Here is a 24038-nt window from a genome sequence, read left to right as displayed (position 1 = left end):
GGAGCTGTGAGGCAGCAGTGCTACCGTGCCGCCTGTAATGCTCAACCTGTATAATGTACACAAGTGCATGATGTTCTCTTGTAAGACAATTGATTATGCAAAGTGGCAAATTAGTAGAAACTTATTTGAGAATGTTCTTTATTATTCTATTCTGAAGTAAAAGGATTTTCCATATATTTTTATTTTAAAGAAAGCAAGGTCTGTACCTCTCAGCTAGGGTCATCTGATACTTGACACCTAAACATGACCCTTTGCAGCTTATTACCATACCACTCACCCCCACTCACAATTATACACTGCAAACAGTTTGTCTCAAGTTTTAGAATTGAATTGAAAACAACAACTGTGATCATTTCATGCTTTAAATAAAAAGCTTTTAAAAAACTTTCCACAGCATGGCTCTGAGCTTTGGACTTGGCTCATTTAGTTCCCCATTTGGTGAATTCTGGACAATCCCTAAGCTGTTGTGATCCAAGAGTTTCCCCAGAGATGTTGAATGACCGTTATTTGAAGACTGCTCATGGATGCTTGAGCATGACATTACTACAGGTCTTGAAAGCAGTTTAATTGCTGATCCTGATAATTTTGGGTGGATGAGCTCCCATCTAAAGCAATATTGGAGATTTAAATTAATAAATGTGTTTTCCATTGAAGCAGTTTTAAAATCCATTTTGTTTGTGTTCCAGGTGTTTGATTTGCGTCAGTGTCACCGTCAAATGCAACAACAGGCTGCTACTGCTCAGGCTGCAGCCGCTGCCCAAGCAGCAGCTGTTGCTGGAAACATCCCTGGACCGGGTTCAGTGGGAGGCATTGCCCCAGCTATCAGTAAGTTACCATGCCTGTTTGGATTCAGTAATTTGTGCAAAACATAAAGTTGAGAAAATAGGCGTTTTGCCTATCAATGCCCATTCTTTTAATGCCTTAACTTTCTCATTCTTCATTCAGCATTTCCGCAGATTACTAGGGTTCAACTGGCTTATCATTGTTTTGGGGCAGTGTACTTTTTGATGTTCAATATTCATTTTATTTAATATGTCCATTGGGATTAGTCCATGAAGAGCTCCTTCCTTATTTGTACAAATCCTGACGTGCAATAAAGTTGTTTGTTCTCATGTTGGAACAATATTCTCTGTTCCTAAATACATCCTACATTTCTTGTGAGTTTTAACTTGAGTGTTTTCTTTTTCACTTGATTAAATTCTTGCATAGTAGTTTGTGTTTTAGTCTACTTTTTCTATTTCTCATTATTCAAAGGTGAATCGTTTACCATCATGAACAGCACTATTATCTAGTTTACACCACCGTCACACGCCTGTTGCTACCACCTTTCAAAGTGTCAAATGATTCTAGGTTGCACATGGGATTTTGGTGTCATTTTCGGGAGTTGCTTTGGGAAATTCACTCTGAAGGCCCTGAGCCTAAGGATGTGAGGTCTTTTTTGAGGATTGTTCACATGGCCTCTATGATGGCTTGCGATCTTCGCTGTTTTGAAACGGCAATTATCCCCATACCCACCTCTTGGGTCTTTCTTACCATGTGCATTCTACAATGTCTGGATAGGTTTAGTGCCCCAGGCTATAGATTCTAGAGGAAAATAAGGACCCTGTGTGTCAACTTACAATTGTACGGTTGTATTTCGTAAGTTAAAGATGTGACATTCTCAGTACAGCTACACTTCATTTATCACTCCTAATTCGTTCCCACAAACAATGACGTGCTGAACAAAAATCACTTTCCTACAAGAAAACATGTAATAATGTTGGGATATGTTGCTGACCTATTAGCTGCCTTGAAGGAGCCTTGCCAAATTTCCCCGTACTAACTTTGCTTCCCACTAACCTCCTACCTCCTGCTCATTGTTTACCACTCCCGCACCCTACCTCTCGATCATAGCACCCCATTCACTCTGTTACTCTCGCTTCTGATTCCTTGCTCATAGTGAGGGCTTGGGAGAGGGGCAGTAAGCAGGACCCAGTGAGAGTTTGGAAGAAGGGAAATGATGAGAGGGAAGGAGGGGCAAGGGAGGCGATTGGTTATTGGGAGGGTGCAGGCAAGGGAAGCAATGAGTGAGAGGAAGGAAGCGGACGTGGTAAGAGGGGACTGGACGTGGGAAGTATTGGTCACCTTAAGGGGGGATATAAATCTGTGGCAGCAGTTCAGAGTAGTTTACCAGACTAAAACCTGGAATAGTCGAGTTGTCTTATGAGGAAAAGTTAGACAGACTGGGCTTGTATCAACTGGAGTTCAGAAGAGTAAGAGGCGAGGCGTCTTGACAGGGTGTATGTTGAGAGAATGTTTCCTCCTGTGAGATAATCTAGAACTGTTTGCCCACTTAAAATGAAGAAAAGGCTAAATTCTTTCTCTCAGAGGGCTGTGAGTCTTTGAAACTCTGCCTGAAAAGATGGTGGAAGCAAATATTTGAATATTTTTAAGGAGGAGATGGATAAATTCTTGGTAAGCAAGGGGGTGATAGGTCATTGGGAGCAGGCGGAATGCAGATTTGAAGTTACTATCAGATCAGCCATGATCTTATTAAATGGCGGCACAGTGGTTAACACTGTTGCCTCACAGCCCCGGGGGCACGGGTTCGCTTCCGGCCTTGGGTAGCTGTCTGTGTGCAGTTTGCACATTCTCCCTGTGTCTGCGTGGGTTTCTTCCGGGTGCTCCATTTCCTCCCACAGTCCAAAGATGTGCAGGTTAGGTGGGATTATGGGGGTAGGGCAGGGGAGTGGGCCTAGGTCGGGTGCTTTTTCAGAGGGTCGATGGAGACCCGATGGGCCGTATGGCCTCCATCTGCACTGTAAGGATTCTACGGATTCTATGAAAGAGCAGGATTGATGGACTGAATGGCTTCTGTTCCTTGTCCTCATGTTCAAGGCGGGCTAGGCAGGCAGTGCGCCCTGACTGCATCTCACTCTTCAACCAATATTTCAGTTCTGAATGCTGTTGAGAATGATGGTTGTTTTAGGGAGTGCATCCATAGGCAAGTCCACCGTGCCGGCTGCCTCGGCCAAACTGAGGAGTAACAGGAACATTTGGAAATGATGACATAAGATTTGATTTTTTGGGGAGGAGCAGGCAGGCACTTCTGTGACTGTAGATGTAAATCCAGGATGATGTGTTGGCACCCTGATGTCAGGATCGAAATGTAATTGGACGACTGCAGAGTCCATGAGGTGAACAGCCAGAGGCCTTGGTCCATTTTGGTACCAATAGCATAGGTATTAGGCCCTGCAGGCAGCTAGGAGAGGATCTAGCAAGAAGGAACTCTAACATAGTAAATCTCTGGAATAATCCCAGTACCAAGGGCTAGTGAGTATAGAAACAGCATAGAACAGACGAATGCATGGAGGAAGAGCTTCTAGATTCCAGGGATGTTGAGACCAATACAGGATGATGGGTTGCACCTGTTCAGAACCGGTACCAATATCCTGTTGGAGCCATTTGAGAGTGTTATTTAGGAGGGTTGAAACTAACTTGGCAGAGCTTTAGGAAGCAGAAAAGATTAGCAAGGAAAACAAGCACATAGAGTATTGAGAGAGGCAGATGGCGTTAAAGTAAGAAATCTCATGGGATCAGGTGGGGTCAGTGTAAGAGGAAATGAAATTAGGTCTAAATAAATTTACTGTGCATGTATGTGAATTTGTGGGGTGTGATCGATAAGATGACTAATCTGTAGGTGCAGATAGCCACAGGAAACATGTTGCAGCCAGGACAAAGTGGCTTGCTTGATTGGCGCCCGTTTGCCACCTTCAGCCCGCCCTCCATTTAAAAAAAAAAAAAAATTTAATAAAGTTTTTTAACTAAATTTTTCTCCCCCCGTAACAAATAACAAAAAATCGCACTGACCAAGATATATACATGGCAGAATGGTATGTTTACATAGCTTTATACACTGGCTCTCTCCCGCACGTGCCAGTTTCCCCCACCCTTCATGTTATCTCTTGCTCGTCCATCCTCCCAAGCAGTCCCCCATCCCCCCCCAAGACGTTTCTCCCCCCCCCCCCCCTTCTGGGTTGCTGCTGCTGCTGACCGACCTTCCTCTAACGCTCCGCAAGATAGTCTAGGAACGGTTGCCACCGCCTGTAGAACCCCTGCGCAGACCCTCTCACGGCAAACTTTATCCTCTCCAGCTTAATGAACCCAGCCATGTCGTTTATCCAGGCCTCCACGCTGGGGTGCTTCGCCTCCTTCCACATAGCAAGATCCTTTGCCGGGCTACTAGGGACGCAAAGGCCAGAATGCCGGCCTCTTTCGCCTCCTGCACTCCCGGCTCGTCCACTACTCCAAATATTGCTAGCCCCCAGCCTGGCTTGACCCGGACTTTCACCACCTGAGATATTGCTCCCGCCACTCCTCTCCAGAATCCCTCCAGTGCCGGGCATGACCAAAACATATGGACATGGTTCGCCGGGCTCCTTGAGCACCTTCCACATCTGTCCTCCACCCCAAAGAACCTACTCAACCTCGCCCCCGTCAAGTGAGCTCTGTGAACCACCTTAAATTGTATCAGGCTGAGCCTGGCACACGAGGAGGAGGAATTAACCCTACCTAGGGCATCAGCCCACAGACCTTCCTCGATCTCCTCCCCCAGCTCCTCCTCCCATTTACCCTTCAACTCTTCTACTAGCGCTTCCCCTCTTCTTTCATCTCCTGGTGTATTGCCGACACTTTGCCCTCCCCGAACCATACACCCGAGATCACCCTGTCTTGAATTTCTTGTGCCGGGAGCAACGGGAATTCCCTGACCTGTCGCCTCACAAAAGCCCTCACCTGCATATATCTAAAGGCATTTCCCGGGGGTAACTCAAACTTCTCCTCCAGTGCCCCTAGGCTCGCAAATGTCCCGTCAATGAACAGGTCCCCCATTCTTCTAATCCCCGCCCGATGCCAGCTCTGGAACCCCCCGTCCATCTTCCCCGGGACAAACCGGTGGTTACCCCTGATCGGGGACCACACCGAGGTTCCCACTGCACCCCTGTGCCATCGCCACTGGCCCCAGATCCTTAACGTTGCCGCCACCACCGGGCTCGTGGTACGGCAAGAACGGCAGCGGTGCCATCACCAACACCCCCAGGCTCGTTCCTTTACAGGACGCCATCTCCATCCTCTTCCATGCCGCCCCCTCTCCCTCCATAACCCACTTGCGGATCATCGCCACATTTGCTGCCCAGTAGTAGCTCCCTAGGTTTGGCAGCGCCAACCCTCCTCGGTCCCTACTGCGTTCTAGGAACCCTCTCCTTACCCTCGTGGTCTTATTCGCCCACACAAACCCCATGATACTCCTAACTACTCTCTTAAAAAAGCCTTTGGTGATCACGATGGGAAGGCACTGAAACACAAACAGAAACCTCGGAAGGACCACCATTTTGACCGACTGCACTCTACCCGCCAGTGAGAGCGGTAACATGTCCCATCTTTTGAAGTCCCCCTCCATTTGGTCCACCAACCTCGTCAGATTCAGTTTATGTAGGGCCCCCCATCTCCTGGCTATCTGGATCCCCAGATACCGAAAGCTCCCCTCCGCCCTCCTCAGCGGTAGGTCCCCTATCCCTCTTTCTTGGTCCCCTGCCTGTAATACAAAGAGCTCACTCTTCCCTACATTGAGCTTATAGCCCGAAAACGCCTCAAACTCCCTTAGAGTCTGCATGACCTCCACCATCCCCTTCATTGGGTCCGCCACGTACAGCAACAGGTCATCCGCATATAGCGACACCCGATGCTCTTCTCCCCCTCGGACCACCCCCCTCCATTTATTAGACTCCCTCAATGACATGGCCACGGGTTCGATCGCCAATGCAAACAACAGGGGGTCAGGGGGTGCCTCTGCCTCGTTCCTCGGTACAGCCGAAAGTACTCCGACCTCCGCCGGTTCGTCACTACACTCGCCACCGGGGCGCTGTAAAGGAGCTTAACCCAGCTGATAAACCCTCCCCCAAACCCAAACCTACGCAGCACCTCCCAGAGGTACTCCCACTCTACTCGGTCAAAGGCCTTTTCCGCGTCCATAGCTGCCACTATCTCCGCCTCTCCCTCCTCCGATGGCATCATTATCACGTTTAAGAGCCGCCGCACATTAGTGTTTAATTGCCTGCCCTTTACGAATCCCATCTGGTCCTCATGGATCACCCCCGGGACATAGTCCTCAATCCTCGTGGCCAGCACTTTTGCCAACAACTTAGCGTCCACATTGAGGAGCAAGATCGGCCTGTACGATCCACATTGCAGTGGGTCCTTGTCCCGCTTTAGGATCAAAGAAATTGTCGCTTCCGACATTGTCGGGGGCAGGGTCCCCTCCTCTCTTGCCTCGTTAAAGGTCCTCACTAGTAGCGGGGCCAACAGGTCTACGTACTTTCTGTAGAACTCCACCGGGAACCCGTCTGGCCCCGGGGCCTTCCCCGCCTGCATACTCCCCAGACCCTTGCTCAGCTCCTCCAACCCAATTGGTGCCCCCAAACCAGCCACCTATTGCTCCTCCACCCTCGGGAATCTCAGTTGGTCTAGGAATCGTCTCTTCCCCCGCTGGGGGCTGGGATCTGTGATCTGTACAGCTCTTCATAGAAGGCCTTGAATACCTCGTTTATTTTCGTCGCACTCCGAACCGTGGCTCCCCTTCCATCTTTGATTCCCCTATTTCCCTCGCTGCCATCCTCTTACGGAGCTGGTGTGCCAGCATCCGACTAGCCTTTTCCCCATACTCATAGGTCGCCCCCTGCGCCTTCCTCCACTGTGCCTCCGCCTTCCCTGTGGTCAACAGGTCAAACTCCGTCTGGAGCCGTCGTCTTTCCCCAAGTAATCTTTCCTCCGGGGTCTCTGCGTATCTCCTGTCCACTCTCAAAATCTCCCCCACTAACCTCTCCCTTTCCATGCCCTCTGTCTTCTCCCTATGAGCCCTGATGGAGATTAGCTCTCCCCTGATCACCGCCTTTAACGCCTCCCATACCACCCCCACTCGCACCTCCCTGTTGTCGTTGGCCTCCAAGTACCTTTCGATACACCCCCTCACCTTCCCACACACCACCTCATCTGCCAGCAGTCCCACATCCAGCCGCCACAGCGGGCTTTGGTCCCTCTCCTCTCCCAGCCCCATTTCCACCCAGTGCGGGGCGTGGTCCGAAACAGCTATGGCCGAATACTCCGTCCCCTCCACCCTCGGGATGAGCGTCCTGCCCAGAACAAAAAAATCTATCCGGGAGTAGGCTTTGTGCACTTGGGAGAAGAAAGAAAATTCCCTGGCCTGCGGTCTTGCAAACCTCTATGGGTCCACTCCTCCCATCTGATCCATAAACCCCCGAAGCACCTTGGCCGCCGCCGGCCTCTTTCCAGTCCTTGATCTGGAGCGGTCCAGTGCTGGGTCCAGCACTGTATTGAAGTCCCCTCCCATTATCAGGCCTCCTACCTCCAGGTCCGGAATGCGCCCCAACATGTGCTTCATGAATCCAGCATCATCCCAGTTCGGGGCATATACATTTATCAACACCGCCCACGTCCCTTGCAACCTACCACTCACCATCACATATCTCCCTCCATTATCCACTACGATAGTCTTGGCCTCAAATGACACATGTTTTCCCACCAATATTGCCACCCCTCTATTCTTCGCGTCCAGTCCCGAGTGAAATACCTGTCCTACCCATCCCCTTCTTAACCTGACCTGATCTGCCACCTTCAGGTGTGTCTCTTGGAGCATAGCCACGTCTGCCTTCAGTCCCTTCAAGTGTGCGAACACTCGAGCCCCCCACCCCCCCCCACCCCCCGGCCGACTAGCCATCTCCTTTTATGGAGATGTCCGCGTCTCCCTCACCCTCCAGCCCCCCAGCCGGGGGACCTCTGTCCCGACCACATCTTCTGTGTCCCATTCCATTTCGGCCAGTGCAGCAGCAACCCTTTTCCCCCCCACCCTCCCCTCCCCCCCACTAGACCCCTGTCTCGCTTTTTTGCTCCCCCATATCACTCCCGTACGTCAGCTGACCCCGGCTTCCCCCGCCGTCCCTTTGACTCCCCCGTGTGGGAGTCTCCCAATCAATGTGCGTTCCTTCGTTCTCCTTCCCGCCTTTCTTCCCGCGCGCGGGAAAAACCCCGCGCTTTCCGAAGTTTGCCCCGCCCCCTCTGGCGCAGCTCCTGTCGCGGCCTTGTCTCTCTCCCCCAGCCCATGTAACATTTCCTGCGCGTGATTGACCCCCTATATACAACAACCATCACACATCAACCCTCAAACATCCCCCCCACCCTCACAAACCCTCAGTTAGAGTCCACCTTTTCAGTTTGTATGAAGGTCCACGCCTCTTGAGGCGTTTCGAAGTAATAGTGTTGGTCCTTGTATGTGACCCACAATCGCGCTGGCTGCAGCATTCCAAATTTCACTTCTTTCCGGTGCAGCACCGCTTTGGCCCGGTTGAAACCCGCTCTCCGCTTTGCAACCTCCCTGCTCCAGTCCGGGTATATTCGGATCTCTGCGTTGTCCCACTTGCTGCTCCGCTCCTTCTTGGCCCATTTCAGGACCCTCTCTCTGTCCGTGAACCGGTGAAATCTCACCACCATCGCCCTTGGCGGCTCACTTGCCTTGGGCTTCCTCGCCAGCACCCGGTGTGCCCCGTCCAGCTCCAGCGACCTCGAAGGGGCCTCCGCGCCCATCATTGCCCCGATCATCGTGCCCGCGTATGCCACAGCACCAGCCCCCTCCACTCCTTCTGGGAGACCCAGGATCCGCAGATTCTCCTCGACCTGTTCTCCAGGTCTTCGAGTCTTCCCGCCCACCTCTTGTGTAGCGCCTCGTGCCGCTCCACTCTCACCGCCAGGCCCAAGAGCTCGTCCTCATTCTCACTAACTCTTTTCGGTACCTCCTGGATCTTCCTCGTGGGACTTCTGGGTTATCCCTAGTCCTTCAATTACTGCCAGCATAGGCGCCAGCACCTCCTTGCGCAGCTCCTCGAAGCAGCGCTTGATGAATTCCTGCAGCTCTGGCCCGCACTCCACTTTGTCTCCGCCTGCCGCCATTTTGATTTTTTTCCCCTCGTTTCTCCCTCTGCTCCAATGCCGCTTTTTTGGCCGTTGCACTTCTGGTCCGGTCCATAAAAGTTGGAGGGGGACCTCTCTTCACTTCCCCACGGGTTGTCGTCAAAAAAATTCCGTTGGGGCTCCTCCAATGAGCCCGAAAGTCCGTAGTAGCGGGAGCTGCCGAATCGTGCGGCTTAGCTCCGCATAGCCGCAACCGGAAGTCCACGCCCTCCATCATCATACAGCACCAGCAATGTGTACCTTCAATAGTACCTTCCAAACATGTGACCTCTTACCACCAGAAGGATAAGAACAGCAGATGAATGGGAACATCACTACCTGCAAGTCCCTTCCAAGTCACATCATCCGGTAAACGAGCATACCACCACGTCATTGATTTTATCAGCAAATGTGTGGACGACTGTGTTCCAACGAAATCAGTACATACGTTCTCAACCAGAAACCATGGTTTAATCGGGCGATTGACTCCCTACTGAAGGCCAGATCTGAGACGATCAAGTTAGGCGACTCTGACCTATATAAGAAATCCAGGTACAACCTCCGCAAAGCCATCCGGGATGCCAAGAGACTATATCAGACCAAGCTAGAGTCACAGGCTAGCGTTACAGACTCTCGGCGGTTGTGGCAAGGCCTAAACAACATAACGGGCTACAAAGCGGAGCCGAACTCTACCTTCGGCAGCAGCACACCCCTCCCCGATGAACTCAATGCAATCTATGCTAGGTTTGAGCAGGAAACCAACAAACCTATGTTGACTACCCCAGCAGCCCCGGGGACACCCATACCCACCATCCCAGTTTACAAAGTTAGATCGGCCTTCCTGAAAGTGAACCCTCCGAAATTGACGGGTCCGGAGGGGGCCATGGTCATGCACTCAAGCCAGTGCGGACCAGCTGGCAGATGTGTTCGCGGACATCTTCAACCTCTCCCTACTCTGTCCCGAGGTCCCACCTGCTTCAAGAAGACCACCATCATACCATTGCCAAAGAAGAACCAGGCAACGTGCCTCAATGACTACCGTCCGGTGGCCCTGACATCGATCGTAATGAAGTGCCTTGTGAGGTCGGTCATGAGGCACATCAACTCCATGCTCCCAAGATGCCTGGATCTACTGTAATTCGCATACTGCCACAACTGGTCCACAGCAGATACTATCTTCCTGGCCCTGCACTCATCCCTGGAACATCTCGACAGCAAAGCTCCTATGTCACACTCCTATTCATTGACTACAGCTCTGCCTTCATCACCATAATCCCAGCCAAGCTCATATCAAAACTCCAAAACCTAGGACTTGGCTCCTCCTCCTGCAACTGGATCCTCTTCTTCCTGAACCGTAGACCACAATCAGTAAGAATAAACAACAACACCTCACCGATCCACACCCCGTCTGATCCACAAATACCCTCAGCTCCTTTGCCATATCCGACCTGACCATTGACTTGGGGCTAGACCTATGCAACTTGTGGGTGGCACGGTCGCACAATGGTAAGCACTGTTGCTTTGCAGCACCAGGGACGCGGGTTTGATTCCCGGTTTGGGTCACTGTGTGGAATTCTCCCTCAGTGTACCTGAACAGGTGCTGGAGTGTGGTGACTTGGGGATTTTCACAGTAACTTCATTGCAGTGTTAATGTAAGCCTACTTGTGACACAAATAAAGATTATTATTATTATTATTAGAGTTTAACACGCAATTAAAATCGCCCCATGTATTGACCAACCTGATGTGCATCACCAGTTCTTTGTTTTTATTCTTCAGAATTTTAGTCCCAAAGTCTTAACTATTCTGATGCCTTTTAACTGAAGCCCTTGCGTTAATCTATGTATCATTTTCAGGTTTGTCTGCTGCAGCTGGAATAGGAGTGGATGACTTGCGTCGTCTATGTATTCTCAGGATGAGTTTTGTTAAAGGGTGGGGACCTGACTACCCAAGGCAGAGCATCAAAGAAACCCCTTGCTGGATTGAAATTCACCTACATCGTGCCCTTCAGCTGCTGGATGAAGTACTTCACACCATGCCGATTGCAGAACCACAGCCCTTGGACTGAGTTGCTCTGCAACAGTCATTGTCTTGCTTGGGTGGGAAGAAAGAAGACTAGAGTTCAACCTTGTTAATAAACTGATATATTTTATCTTTGTTCAGCATATTCTTTCAGAACAAAAACTTTTTGGTAGGTATGCAAAAGAAAAATCAAACGGCAAAACTACTGTTTATTTTCTCTTGAAAGAAACCTCAGTATTCAAGCTTGTGTCTTTGCTCCTATGATGCTCCACCAGTATGATTAATAGCCTGTATTTCTTATTACAGACTTCATTAGTTACCAATGATGGTTATCCTACATTCAAATAGCTGTGAAAGATGCTTGATTTGGTGCTGAAATAGGGTATTCAGATCATTCAGCTAGCCACTTTTCTCCAAGCTCAAAGTTGAACTGGGAGGATGGGGGAAATGTGGGAACAGTGAGGGTGTCATTGATTAAGTTCTGATAGTTTTGCTGATAGTACATTGAAAACCTTAATAACTAATACCTCCATGTCAGAAAAGACAGTACTCATTGGAGGAGGGGGAAATTGTTTTCTGGTTTACAATTTAGAAATTTCCAGAACAGTCAGAAACTGGTCGGAAAAACAGATGGATGCCAACCTGTTGTTGAAAAAAGGATACATGCATTACAGCAACGTGGCCTCTTCAGCCACATTTACAGATCCAGGCTTTCTTTATTTGAAAAGAACACCTGATTTGCACTTTATTGAAAAAAATTCTTTTTTATACTGCACCCTTGCGAGAGCTCCTCTATAGAGGGATGTTTGTATTGTACAGTTTGTTCATCACCTTTAATGATGTAATTTGCTTCTTTAGTTTTTTCTTTACATTTTTTTTTGTTGCATGTGGGTCTGGCCATTGTTTTAACATTGGCTGCTTTGGCCAAAGTTTTCAAATTACACACAGCTTATGACCAGAGACAGGAGGTTTAAGAAATGCTTGTTTCTGATCTGGGAGGAAGAAATTAAAAACCTTATATTTTTTTACAGAAATCCAGATCTTGTTAGTAACACTAAAAAGTTGGAACATTTTTTTCTGTGCTATTCAGGCACAACTGATGCTGAAATATCTGTGTTTATTCCTTGCGTCAATTTTCTCCCTGAAACACCTCTTTCCCCGCCCAATTCCGCGTATAGCAAGTTAGGAGGTGACGAGGAAAAGGCGTTCTTTGTTATTTATGTTCCCTTTAAGGAATGCATTTTTTTGGATGACAATGAATTTAGTTAAGATTAACATCAAGGGTATTCTTGTAGTCAGATCATATTTTATTTTACCCTGTCTGTTTTTAACACATTCTTATACTGCAGAAATGAAAGCCTGAGCTTTCTTTTTAACAGGCTGTTCTACGGTTTATTCCTTGGCTTAGTTAATATTATTGGTACCAAAATGCATCTTATTTGACATCATATGAAATTACTTCCACCAGCAGTGTTATAGAGTGCAAATGCTCTCACCAGATGGAACCTAAATTTGGATGGTCAAAACCTGCAATTGTACTGTTGAATCTTTTCACAGTGCAGGTGGACATTGTACAAAAGTTTCATATGATTAGCATTATTTACTTGATCCACGTTGGAGGAGAGTGAGGATGCACCCAAAACAAGTATGCCTGTGAACATTTCATATCTTAAAATCCTGATTTAGGAGCATTATTGTATTTACTGCTCTCTACTACATCTGCTGATCGGTTTCTATGAAATGCATTGATGTCGCAATTCCAGTTGAAACCAGATGTAAATTGAAGTGTACCTTTTATGAAACAAATGTAATTTTTACAGGGGTTAATAAGGAAGAATGGGAGCCACTAGTTTAGATTGTTTTTTTAATTATTTGAATAACAAAACCAATTACTATGCCTTTGAAATGCTTGTCAGCCAGTTGGAAGGTCTGTATTGGAAATCTGACCACCTAGGAATGTAATGAATCATAACACCAGTACAGATTTGTCTCTTTTCATGTTCTTTAAATATTTTGAATCTGGATTGACTTCTGCTTTCTGATTACTAGCTGTTGTTTAAGTTTCAAGTGACATGCTGTTCTAAAGTTTTTAAGACAGTTTGCTAAAGGAGTGGGGAAATTACGAATATAAGCTTTTAGTTTTCTCTTTGCTGTGTATGTGTGTACATTTTGCAAATCTTTATACTATGCTTCAGCACCATTTGTAGAGACTGCTAGGAATCAAGTATTATTAGGGTAGTTAAGAACAGAAAAAGTATATGATAAAGATCTGAAATGCCTGTCTAGGAATAGTTAAGATGGCCTTTTCTCTTACATTAAAGTTGCATTGGATTATGATATTTATTAAAACTAATGTGTAAGAGATTATTCATTAACATTGCAAGAGTTAGGATGAAAAAGTTATCAATTCAAAGTAACTGAGTGCCTGTCTCGTGCAATTAAGATATATTTTAATTATTTGAATTGGGGGGGAAATTTTTGAATAAATCCTGCATTTTACATTGTGGATGTTTCAAAAATTATAATTTTCTTCCTGTACGTTTAAATTTAGTGATATTCTTCATTTTGAAATTTAGAAGCACTCAACTTTAAAACCTGATTTTAAAAAAATTAAGCTTCCAATTCCCCTTTCATGGCCCAATTCAGTTTTTACTCAAGTCCTTTCAAAGTTTTAGATTTTTTTTCTAGTTCTCTTTGACTAAGAGAACTGATGAAAATAGACATCATAGGCCTTTTGAATTATGATATAAAACAGGCTCGGAAAGGACTACTGAACTTCGAAGTCAAAAGAAGGGGAAAATAGGGCAGCATGGTAGCACAGTGGTTAGCATTACTGCCTCATGGCGCTGAGGTCCCAGGTTCGATCCTGTCTCTGGGTCACTGTCTGTGTGGAGTTTGCACATTCTCCCCGTGTTTGTGTGGGTTTTGCCCCCACAACCCAAAGATGTGCAGGGTAGGTGAATTGGCTGGCCACACTAAATTGTCCCTTAATTGGAAAAAAATGAATTGGGTACTCTAAATTTTTTTTTTCAAGAAGGGGAAAATATAGCATCTGCAATATTATTCCTTTGTCGTAAAAGATTGAGCAGAAGGGCTATGAGCTGACTGAGAATTTCGTTTAGGAACAAACGGGAAACATGAAAAATGTTCATTGCAATCGGTATGTGAAAAATGCTACCTGTTTATATTGATCAATTAAATGTTAACCAAACTTAAGACCAAACAAATTATTGCAAGTTATGGTATTACAGTAGCAAGATGTTAATATTGTGAAACATTGTGAATCAGGCATTCTGACGTCTGTTGTTTTGATGATTGGAATGGCATTGACTCCATGTGGTAGCAATGGAAATCTGGAATACAACAGCTTTGGTGAAATGTCACCAGATGTTCTAAATAGAACAAGTAATGTATGCATTTTAGCGTTTAAGCAACTAGTATAAATAAAATATTCGCAAAGTATACTATTTCCTCCTTTATTTTAACAACCTAACTTGGTTATCTAAAAAAGAAATTAACTCTGTAAACCTGTTCCAACTGAAGCATTGTAAATCTTTTCCCAAATGTTGTAGCCTGATTCAATTATGTTCTGCAGGTGTAGACTGCAACAAAAAAAAACACTTTGCAGATGCAGCATGTCTCTCTGGATGTGCTTAATTTGTATTGGCTCAGTTAATAGATCCAAGTCATGTGTCCCCGAATGTTGATGTTATTTTTCTTCTAATAAGTTTGAAGTATACGTAAAGATACATAAACAGCCCATTCATTCATTGTAACTTTTCAAAAACCGGAACTAATTCTACAAATCGAACTGAGATGTGATGCAGGGACTTATTGTCTCACTCAGGTAAGCTGACCTTTTACTCTGCTTCTAGTGAAGTGTTTTAAGTGTGTAACAAGTACAAAGGACCTCATTATGATAGACTTATAGGAATGTGCTATTGTTATCAACAATTGAAGTTTCATCCTGAATGGAGCTTAAAACAACATTCAGTTGGGGAATATTTGAACATTTCACCACTTTTTGAGAAACTTAACTGACAATTTAAGCTCAGTGCCTTAGTGATGGGGCAAGTTTGCAATAGCAGTGCTTCATTTCATGATTTATTTATCTCCACTTAGGATGGGGATTGAACCGAGGCAAGATCCATCTTCTAGGTTGTGTTTACTCATTGATTAATAAATTGCCCCTTCGTGTCCAAAAGGTTGGGTGAGATTGCGGGGTGGGCTGTGTTGTGAAAACTTGGAAGAATATGACATTTGAAACATGAAAATAACACTAAGAATACCTGAGGCTTTTAAATGAAAAGGAGAAGTCCCACAAGGGGTTAACAGCAGCAGCCTGTTTTGAAAGCAGACAACTTCACCGACAGGGATGAAAACAGATAGGAGCTTCATTTTAATTCACAAAGTTAGAAAATACATTTGATTGACTTAAAAACGCTTAAAGTTATATGAAAAGGAACAGTATCTCACAAATCTTTAGTAAGGAGTTACTTAATTGAACAATTAGGAAAAACAGCCAGAATCGAAAGTATAAGATAAGGAACAAATGTTAAAGTGTGAAAAGCAATAAAATGAAACAACTGATTAATAAATTGAGGAAACTAAAAGGTGACAAGGTAACATTATAACTACATCACATTTGAAGTTAAAACCTTTTGAAGATGGCCAAAGCAGATAAAGTTAGAATCAAGGGGGATAACACTAACATGACATTAGCTTAACCTGAAGATGACCCGAGTCGAATCAGAGAAAAAGTGCATCAGAAAAGACATGAAACCAAAAGAGTGCGAACTAAGGCACACAAATTTATGACATGTCAAGCAAAGCAAGAAAAATGCAATCAAGGATGGCGAGCTAGGGAGGATGAAACTGCACTATCGCTGTAGAAGCAGAACCACGCTTCTAAACTGTTAGAATTTAGCCTATCAAATGGCATGCCGACAGACTGAAGGGTGCCAGGTTCAAAGGATAAGGGGCCCCAAATGGCTATAAAAACTGGGGATAATGAGCAGATAATCAGAAGAGCATCTTCCTCGGTAATAGGACAAGCAACATCGATAGACCGAGCAACCCAGAGAACTCAGCAGAAGACCAAAAGATAAAGAAGACTGATTGTCAAGACAGACTTGAAAGTCTGCAACTGGTCCGAACAGGAAAAGATCGTTCTACCTTTCTGTAAAAGTAGTTATTCTCTTTTAACTTGAAAATAAAGTTAAGTTCAAATTGATAACCTGAAAGAGTGGTTATTATTATTCTCTTTAAAGTTTACTATACTTCACTTAGCAAGCTGGACCCGTGTGTAAGTTACTAAGTGGTAAGTAGATAAAATTCTTCTACGAAGATACGGGTTATACCGGGGGATAACTTGAAACACTAGTTTGACCCGAATAGCATCCGCCGAAGTCTGGGTAGGAGTCGGGGAATGAGAATCCCTGCTCACCATTTAGAATAAATCGGCCCTTTTTGGTATAGGGGGAATTCTAAGAACAGTGGTGAGGTAAAAACTACAGGTGAGGGCATGGGCTTGGATTGGATGCTCTTTCCAAGGGCCAGTGCAGACCCGATGGGCCTTCTCACTTCAGGGATTCTGTGATAAAGAGAGGAGGAAGCTCAATTTACTCATGTGGAAGTCGGGAGGAGGTTCATATTCTCGGACATGAACCGGGTGGGCCAAATGGTACGATTCTGGGCTGTAAATACTATCTTGAGGGTGTTTGGAGGAACTGCTTGCACATTCCTATAATTTATGTTTTAATGATTTGTTCCCTATGGAGGCCACACTGCATGCCAAAATTTTGCGAGTACAAGTCTAGACAATTTTTTTTTTTAAGTCTCCAGAGCGATATTGTCCATCCATACCATCTTGGGTCATCTTTGTGCGTGTTTTCTAGATGTTTTATCTTGGCATTACCTTTTTTCCTTGATGTCACTGCCTGAAACAACACCAACTTTCCCAAGCGACCACTCATTTTCTGCATGGCCATCCATAAACACACAATATCCATCTGAGTCCTTTCATTTCAAATGCTCTTATTCGAGCCTGATCACTTTTCTTCATTGTCCAGCTTTCACAACTGCACATTGCCACTGACCACACAAGGGTTTGTTGAAGACAAATTTTCATTGCAATGAAGGTGCTGTGGCTTCATATACTTTTAAGCGAGTTCACAAAGCCATGACCTTTGTTAATTCCGGTCCAAATTTCTTTGGTAGATTCTGCTTATATGATGAGTCACCCATGGTAGTAGAAGGTAATAGGCCTGTTCAAGCTGAACTCCGTTAATTGGAATCTTGCAAGTTTTTCCATTCATCCCGATCACCTTTGTCTTGTCAATGTTGTTAGTAGCCTATTAAAATATAAGACTGGGCAGTTGAGGTCAGTAGGGTTGAAAATCAATCATGGAAGAAAGGCAGACTTGGATTGGATTGGATTTGTTTATTGTCACGTGTACCGAGGTACAGTGAAAAGTATTTTTCTGCGAGCAGTTGAACAGATCATTAAGTACATGAGAAGAAAAGGGAATAAAAGAAAATACATAATAGGGCAACACAACATATACAATGTAACTACATAAGCACTGGCATCGGATGAAGCATACAGGGTGTGTTAATGAGGTCAGTCCATAGGAGGGTCATTTAGGAGTATGGTGACAGTGGGGAAGAAGCTGTTTTTGAGTCTGTTCGTGCGTGTTCTCAAACTTCTGTATCTTCTGCCCGATGAAAGAAGTTGGAATAGTGAGTAAGCCGGGTGGGAGGGATCTTTGATTATGCTGCCTGCTTTCCCCAGGCAGTGGGAGGTGTAGATGGAGTCAATGGATGGGAGGCAGGTCTGTGTGATAGACTGGGCGGTGTTCACGACTCTCTGAAGTTTCTTGCGGTCCTGGGCCGAGCAGTTGCCATACCAGGCTGTGATGCAGCCCGATAGGATGCTTTCTATGGTGCATCTGTAAAGGTTGGTAAGGGTTAATGTGGACATGCCGAATTTCCTTAGTTTCCTGAGGAAGTATAGGCGCTGTTGTGCTTTCTTGGTGGTAGCGTCGACGTGGGTGGACCAGGACAGATTTTTGGAGATGTGCACCCCTAGGAATTTGAAACTGCTAACCATCTCCACCTCGGCCCCATTGATGCTGACAGGGGTGTGTACAGTATTTTGCTTCCCGAAGTCAATTACCAGCTCTTTAGTTTTGCTGGCATTGAGGGAGAGATTTTGTCGCTACACCACTCCACTAGGTTCTCTATCTCCCTCCTGTATTCGGACTCATCGTTATTCGAGATCCGGCCCACTAGGGTCGTATCGTTAGCAAACTTGTAGATGGAGTTGGAACCAAGTTTTGCCATGCAGTCATGTGTGTACAGGGAGTAGAGTAGGGGGCTAAGTACGCAGCCTTGCGGGGCGCCGGTGTTGAGGACTATTGTGGAGGAGGTGTTGTTCATTCTTACTGATTGTGGTCTGTTGGTCAGAAAATCGAGGATCCAGTTGCTGAGTGGAGAGCCAAGTCCTAGGTTTTGAAGCTTTGATATGAGCTTGGCTGGGATTATGGTGTTGAAGGCGGAGCTGTAGTCAATAAATAGGAGTCTAATGTAGGAGTCCTTGTTTTCGAGATGGTCTAGGGATGAGTATAGGGCCAGGGAAATGGTGTCTGATGTGGACCGATTGTAGCGGTATGCGAATTGAAGTGGATCAAGGCATTCTGGGAGTATGGAGGTGATGCGCTTCATGATCAACCTCTCGAAGCACTTCATTACGACTGAAGTCAGGGCCACTGGTCGGTAGTCATTGAGTCACGTTGCCTGGTTCTTCTTTGGTACCGGTATGATGGTGGTCTTCTTGAAGCAGGTGGGGACCACGGAGTGGAGTAGGGACAGGTTAAAGATGTCCGCGAATACCTCTGCCAGCTGGTCCGTGCAGGCTCTGAGTGCACGACCAGGGATCCCGTTTGGGCCCGTCGCCTTCCGAGGGTTCACTTTCAGGAAGGCCAATCTGACTTCGGAAGCTGTGATGGTGGGTATGGGTGAATTATGGGCTGCTGGGGCACTCGCCAGCGGATTGTTGGTTACTGTAAAGAAATATTTTAAGGGTGACCTTAAGTAGTTTCCATTCTGAAAAATTATCTGTCCTACCGCACATCTTTGCATAGTTATATGTTTTTTCCTTAAGTTTGAAACTCCTTAACTTTAGTTAACCACGGATGGGTATCGAACCCTTCAAGACCACAGGATGTTCCAAAGCACTTTATGAACATACAAAATAGGAGCATAAGTAGGCCATTTGGCCCCATGACCCTGGACTGCCATTTCACATTCCCAAATACCCCTGATAATCTTTGATTATTTTTCCTAACAAGAATCTATGCCTGCAACTTAAAAATATTCAGTGATCCCGTCTCCTCCGCCTTCCAAGGCGGACCGTTCCAAAGTCACGCAACCCTCTGCGAAAGCATTCTCATCTCTACTCCTATCTACTAGATTTTTGCTCACTCACTCAACCTGCCTATATCTGTCTGCAACCTCCTGATGTACACTTCACAACATACTTAAGTACCTATCTTTGTGTTGTCGACAATTTGGCCACCGTGCCTTCACTCTCTTGATCTAAGTCATTAATACAAATGGTAAAAAGGTGAGGCCCCAGCACAGACACCCACGGGAATCCACTCGCCACGTCCTGCCTATCAGATACATAGTTATCTATTTATACATAGTTTGACTGGCTGGCAGAAACAATCTTGTATCCATGTTATTATATCACCCCCTACACCATGAGCCTTTATTTTCTGCAATAACATTTGATGTGGCACATAATTAAATGCCTTCTGGCAATCTAAGTATTGTAGGACTAAATTCTCCCCTTGATTCACAGCGCATGTTACTACATCAAAGAACTTCCATAAGTTGGTTACACATGATTTCCCTTTAATAAAATGATGCAAACTTACTGATTACCATGTTGTTTTTTTAAAGTGCCCAGCTCTAACCTCCATAATTGATTCTGCACCTTCCCCACTTTAGAGGTCAAGCTAGCTGGCCTATAGTTTCCTGTTTTCTGAGTCCCTTGAATAGAGGAGTCACATTTGCTACTTTCCAATCCGATGGAACCTTTCCAAAATCTAGTGATTTTTGGAAAATTAACACCAATGCATCTACTACCTCATTAACCACCTCTTTTTAAAATCCTAGGATGAAGCCCATCAGGACCAGACTTTTCAGCCGGCAGCTCCATCTGTTTTCTCAGGCATTTCATCTGTCTCCACATTGTCACTCACCAGAGGAGCAATACGCACTAACTCTCCCTTTTTAAATACCTGTAGAAACTCGTACTGTCCGTTTTTACATTTCTAACTAACTTCCTCTCATTATTGAAATTTCTTTCTTCTGATTAACCTTTTAGTCATTGTCTGCTTTCTTTATATGGCCTACTCCTAGTTTCCATTCTGAAAAATTATCTGTCCTACCGCACATCTTTGCATAGTTATATGTTTTTTCCTTAAGTTTGAACCTCCTTAACTTTAGTTAACCACGGATGGTCACCCTTAAAATATTTATTTACGGTAAGATATTCTTATTGAGTCTTCTGAAATATCCCTTTAAGTCTCCCACTGCTTGTCTATTAATCTTTCCCCTTGCCTCGTATCCCAGATCCCTTAAGCTCGCTCAGCTTTCATGCTCACATTGTATTTACCAGTGATTGACAGTTTTATTACTCCAGAGACAGCTCTTGCTGGTGCTACCCTCCATCCATAAATTTGCATGGAAAAGGAGAGGGAATTGCTCCTGAACGCTGCTGCTAGTGCCAGTGGAGACCAGGAGCGATTCTACTCCGGCAGGAGCACTTACTCTCCAGAATGGAGAATCCAGCCCCAAGTCTAATATAAACCTGCTCTCCGGCTGGTTCCAGAAGATACTGCTCTAAGAAACCATCTCAAAAGTGTTCTGTGAACATCCAGGCTACTGCCAATCTGATTTTTCCACTTTATATGTAAGTTAAGATCACACATGATTATTGCCGTCCCTTTACCGCAAGTGCCTAATATTTCCTCTTGTATATTTGTCCTACATTGTGGGTACTGCTAGGGTCCTGTAGACCACTAGCACTGGTGACTTTCTGGGACTACTACTCACCGCCACCCAAACTAATTCTGCATCCTAATGTCTTGAACCAAGATCATCTCTAACTATTGCACCAACACCATCTTTAGTACTACTCTCTCCACCTTTACCTCGCTTCCTAGTCTTGAATGTCATATAACCCTCACACTTCAGGACCCAATCGTTATCATCCTACGGTTATGTCTCCGTAACGGCTATCATATTTACTTACTTCAATGTGTTATCAATTCATTTACTTTGTTATGAATGTGATGCACATTCATGTGCAGAGAGTTTATGTTTTTGTTATTTTTGTAATATCTCGCCGTAACTGTTGGTGTTTTAGCTCTCTGACCCTTCCTACTACGATCCTCATTTTCCATATTCCTATTATGCTCTCCTGCCTTGAATCTGCCCATTGATTTGCTACATCTCCTCAAGTTTGATCCTCATTCCACCCCGCCCCACCTTGTTAGTTTAGAGACTTCTCTACTTCCCTAGTTATGCAGCTGGAACATCTGTCCCAGCATGGCCCAGGTGTAGACTATCCCAACGGTACAGCCCCCATTTTCTCCAGTACTGATACCAGTGACCCATGAACCACCTAATCAAGTAGTGTTGGAGTGTAAGTCACTGTTGTAATGTAGGAAACTCAAAGCTAATTTGAGCTCCGCAAACTGCCACAAACAACAATGTGGTAACGACCAGATAATTTGTTTTTGTGCTGTTGATTGAGGGATAAATATTTACCAGCACACGGGGCAAAATCTCCTGCTCCTCTATGAAAATGTGCACTTGGATCCTTTCCATACAGCAGAGAAGGTAGGCAAAGCCTCCCTTTGAAAAAATATCCGAAGGTATATTTTAAAAATAAAAATTAATATAAAATAAATTAATCCTCTATATTCATCCATCATTCTGTTTAATTATACATACCAAAAGGGAAATTGTATCTGGTGCACTGACAATTGGATCTGGGACTCCAGAGACACTTTAAGGATTCATAATTTATTTAAAGTATGCTGTACTAAATTGCATTTGTAATTAAGATTTCACCTGTCGTACAGTAATATGAAGTTTTGTTAATCACTCCAAATCATTGCAGCACTATTTATACTGTAAATTGTTCAATGTTGCTTTGTTAGATTGACTGGGAGGAGTGTGAAGGAGGTCGGTATCTTTTTGAAGGGGCTAGGAGGAGTGCAAAGCAGGTCAAGATCAATGTGAAGCAGACTGGGAGGTGTATTCAGCAGGTCAGGATCACCGTGAAGCAGACCGAGGGAATGTGTGCAGCAGGTCAGGATCACCGTGAAGCAGACTGGGAGGAATGTGCAGCAGGTCAGTGTGACTATGAAGCAGACCGGGCGGAGTGTGCAGCAGGTTAGGATCACCGTGAAGCAGACTGAGGAAATGTGTGCAGCAGGTCAGTGTCACTATGAAGCAGACCGGGAGGAGTGTGCAGCAGGTCAGGATCACCGTGAAGCAGATCAGTAGTGTGCAGCAGGTCAGGATCACCGTGAAGTAGATCAAGGGAATTTGTGCAGCAGGTCAGGATCACCGTGAAGCAGACTGGGAGGAGTGTGCAGCAGCTCAGTGTCGCCGTGAAGCAGATCGGGAGGATTGTCCAGCAGGTCAGGATCACCATGAAGGAGACCGGGAAGAGAGTACAGCGGGTCAGGATCACCATGAAGCAGACTGGAAGGAGCGTGCAGCAGGTCAGGATCACCGTGAAGCAGACTGGAAGGAGCGTGCAGCAGGTCAGGATCGCTGTTAAGCAGACCGAGGGAATGTGTGCAGCAGGTCAGGATCACCGTGAAGGAGACCGCGAAGAGTGTACAACAGGTCAGGATCACCATGAAGCAGACTGGGAGGAGTCTGCATCAGGTCAGGTTCACTGTGAAGCAGACCGAGGGAATGTGTACAGGTCAGGATCACCGTGAAGCAGACCGGGAGGAGTGTGCAGCAGGTCAGAATCACCGTGAAGCAAACCGGGAGGAGTGTGCATGTCAGGATCACCGTGAAGCAGACGGAGGAGTGTGCAGCAGGTCAGCAACAATAAAGAGAACACAGAAGGGCAGGACTCTAAACAGTTTGGAGGGAGAGAGATTTACCAACACAGGACACAGTGAAAGAGGAGGCACTACAGATAAAAAAGACAGCGGTTTTAGATGGGCTGTCTATACTTAAAAGTTGATAAAGCTCTCAAACCAGATGAGATGCTTCCAAGGATGCTGAAGGGTGAGTGGGAATTGTGGAAGCACAGGCTATGATTTTCTATCTTCCTTAGAATCCGGTGGTTCCAGAAGATAGGAGAGTTGTAAATGTTATAGCCTTGATCAAAAAATGGTGTGAAAATAAGCCCAGCAACTACATGGCAGTCAATTTAACTTCAATGGTGGAGAATTTGGGAGAAAATTAATAGTGACATTGACAAATGCAGATTAATTAAGGAAGGTCACCATGGAGTTGTTATGGCAAAAATTATATTTAACCAATTTGCTTGATTTTTTCTGAAGAGGTAACAGAGGGCTGATGAAGTCAATGCTGTTGATGTGGTGTACCTGAAGTTCCAAAGGGCATTTAATACAGCGCCGCACAACAGACCTGTGAACAAAGTTGTAGCTCATGGAATAGAAGAGACTGTAGCAACAGGTAGGAAGAATATGAAGAGACAATATAAAATAAAGGAATCAACTCCAAAGGGGATGGCAGAGCAGAGAAACCTGGATGTATATGTGAATAGAATGTTATGGACAGGAAAGAAAGGCAAACTGAACTTTCCTCTCACCAACTGTCTGTAAGCAGAAGGTGTTTCCGAATTAAGCTTTGAGTGTTTTCCCAAACCCTCAGTTTGTGTGATTCGATTTACTAATAACTCGCAGCAAACTCACATTATGATTAATTCAGAAGGATAGTTTATTCACATTC

General features: G+C 45.4%; 1 protein-coding gene across 2 annotated transcripts in view; it reads left to right on the top strand.

Moving 5' to 3' along the window:
• LOC140409179 (mothers against decapentaplegic homolog 4) overlaps positions 1-14480 on the top strand; it is a 140809-nt gene extending 126329 nt beyond the window's left edge. For both annotated transcript variants that reach the window (XM_072497413.1, XM_072497414.1), the window contains exons 11-12: positions 687-825; positions 10853-14480. In XM_072497413.1, the coding sequence (XP_072353514.1) occupies positions 687-825; positions 10853-11064 (351 nt within the window). In that variant the 3' untranslated portion in view covers positions 11065-14480. The remainder of the gene's footprint in view (positions 1-686; positions 826-10852) is intronic.
• The last annotated feature ends 9558 nt before the right edge of the window (positions 14481-24038 follow it).

This window comes from Scyliorhinus torazame, chromosome 3 (assembly GCF_047496885.1).
Source record: "Scyliorhinus torazame isolate Kashiwa2021f chromosome 3, sScyTor2.1, whole genome shotgun sequence".
In the NCBI taxonomy this organism is placed as follows: Eukaryota; Metazoa; Chordata; class Chondrichthyes; order Carcharhiniformes; family Scyliorhinidae; genus Scyliorhinus; species Scyliorhinus torazame.
This window is presented reverse-complemented; position numbering and strand designations above follow the sequence as displayed.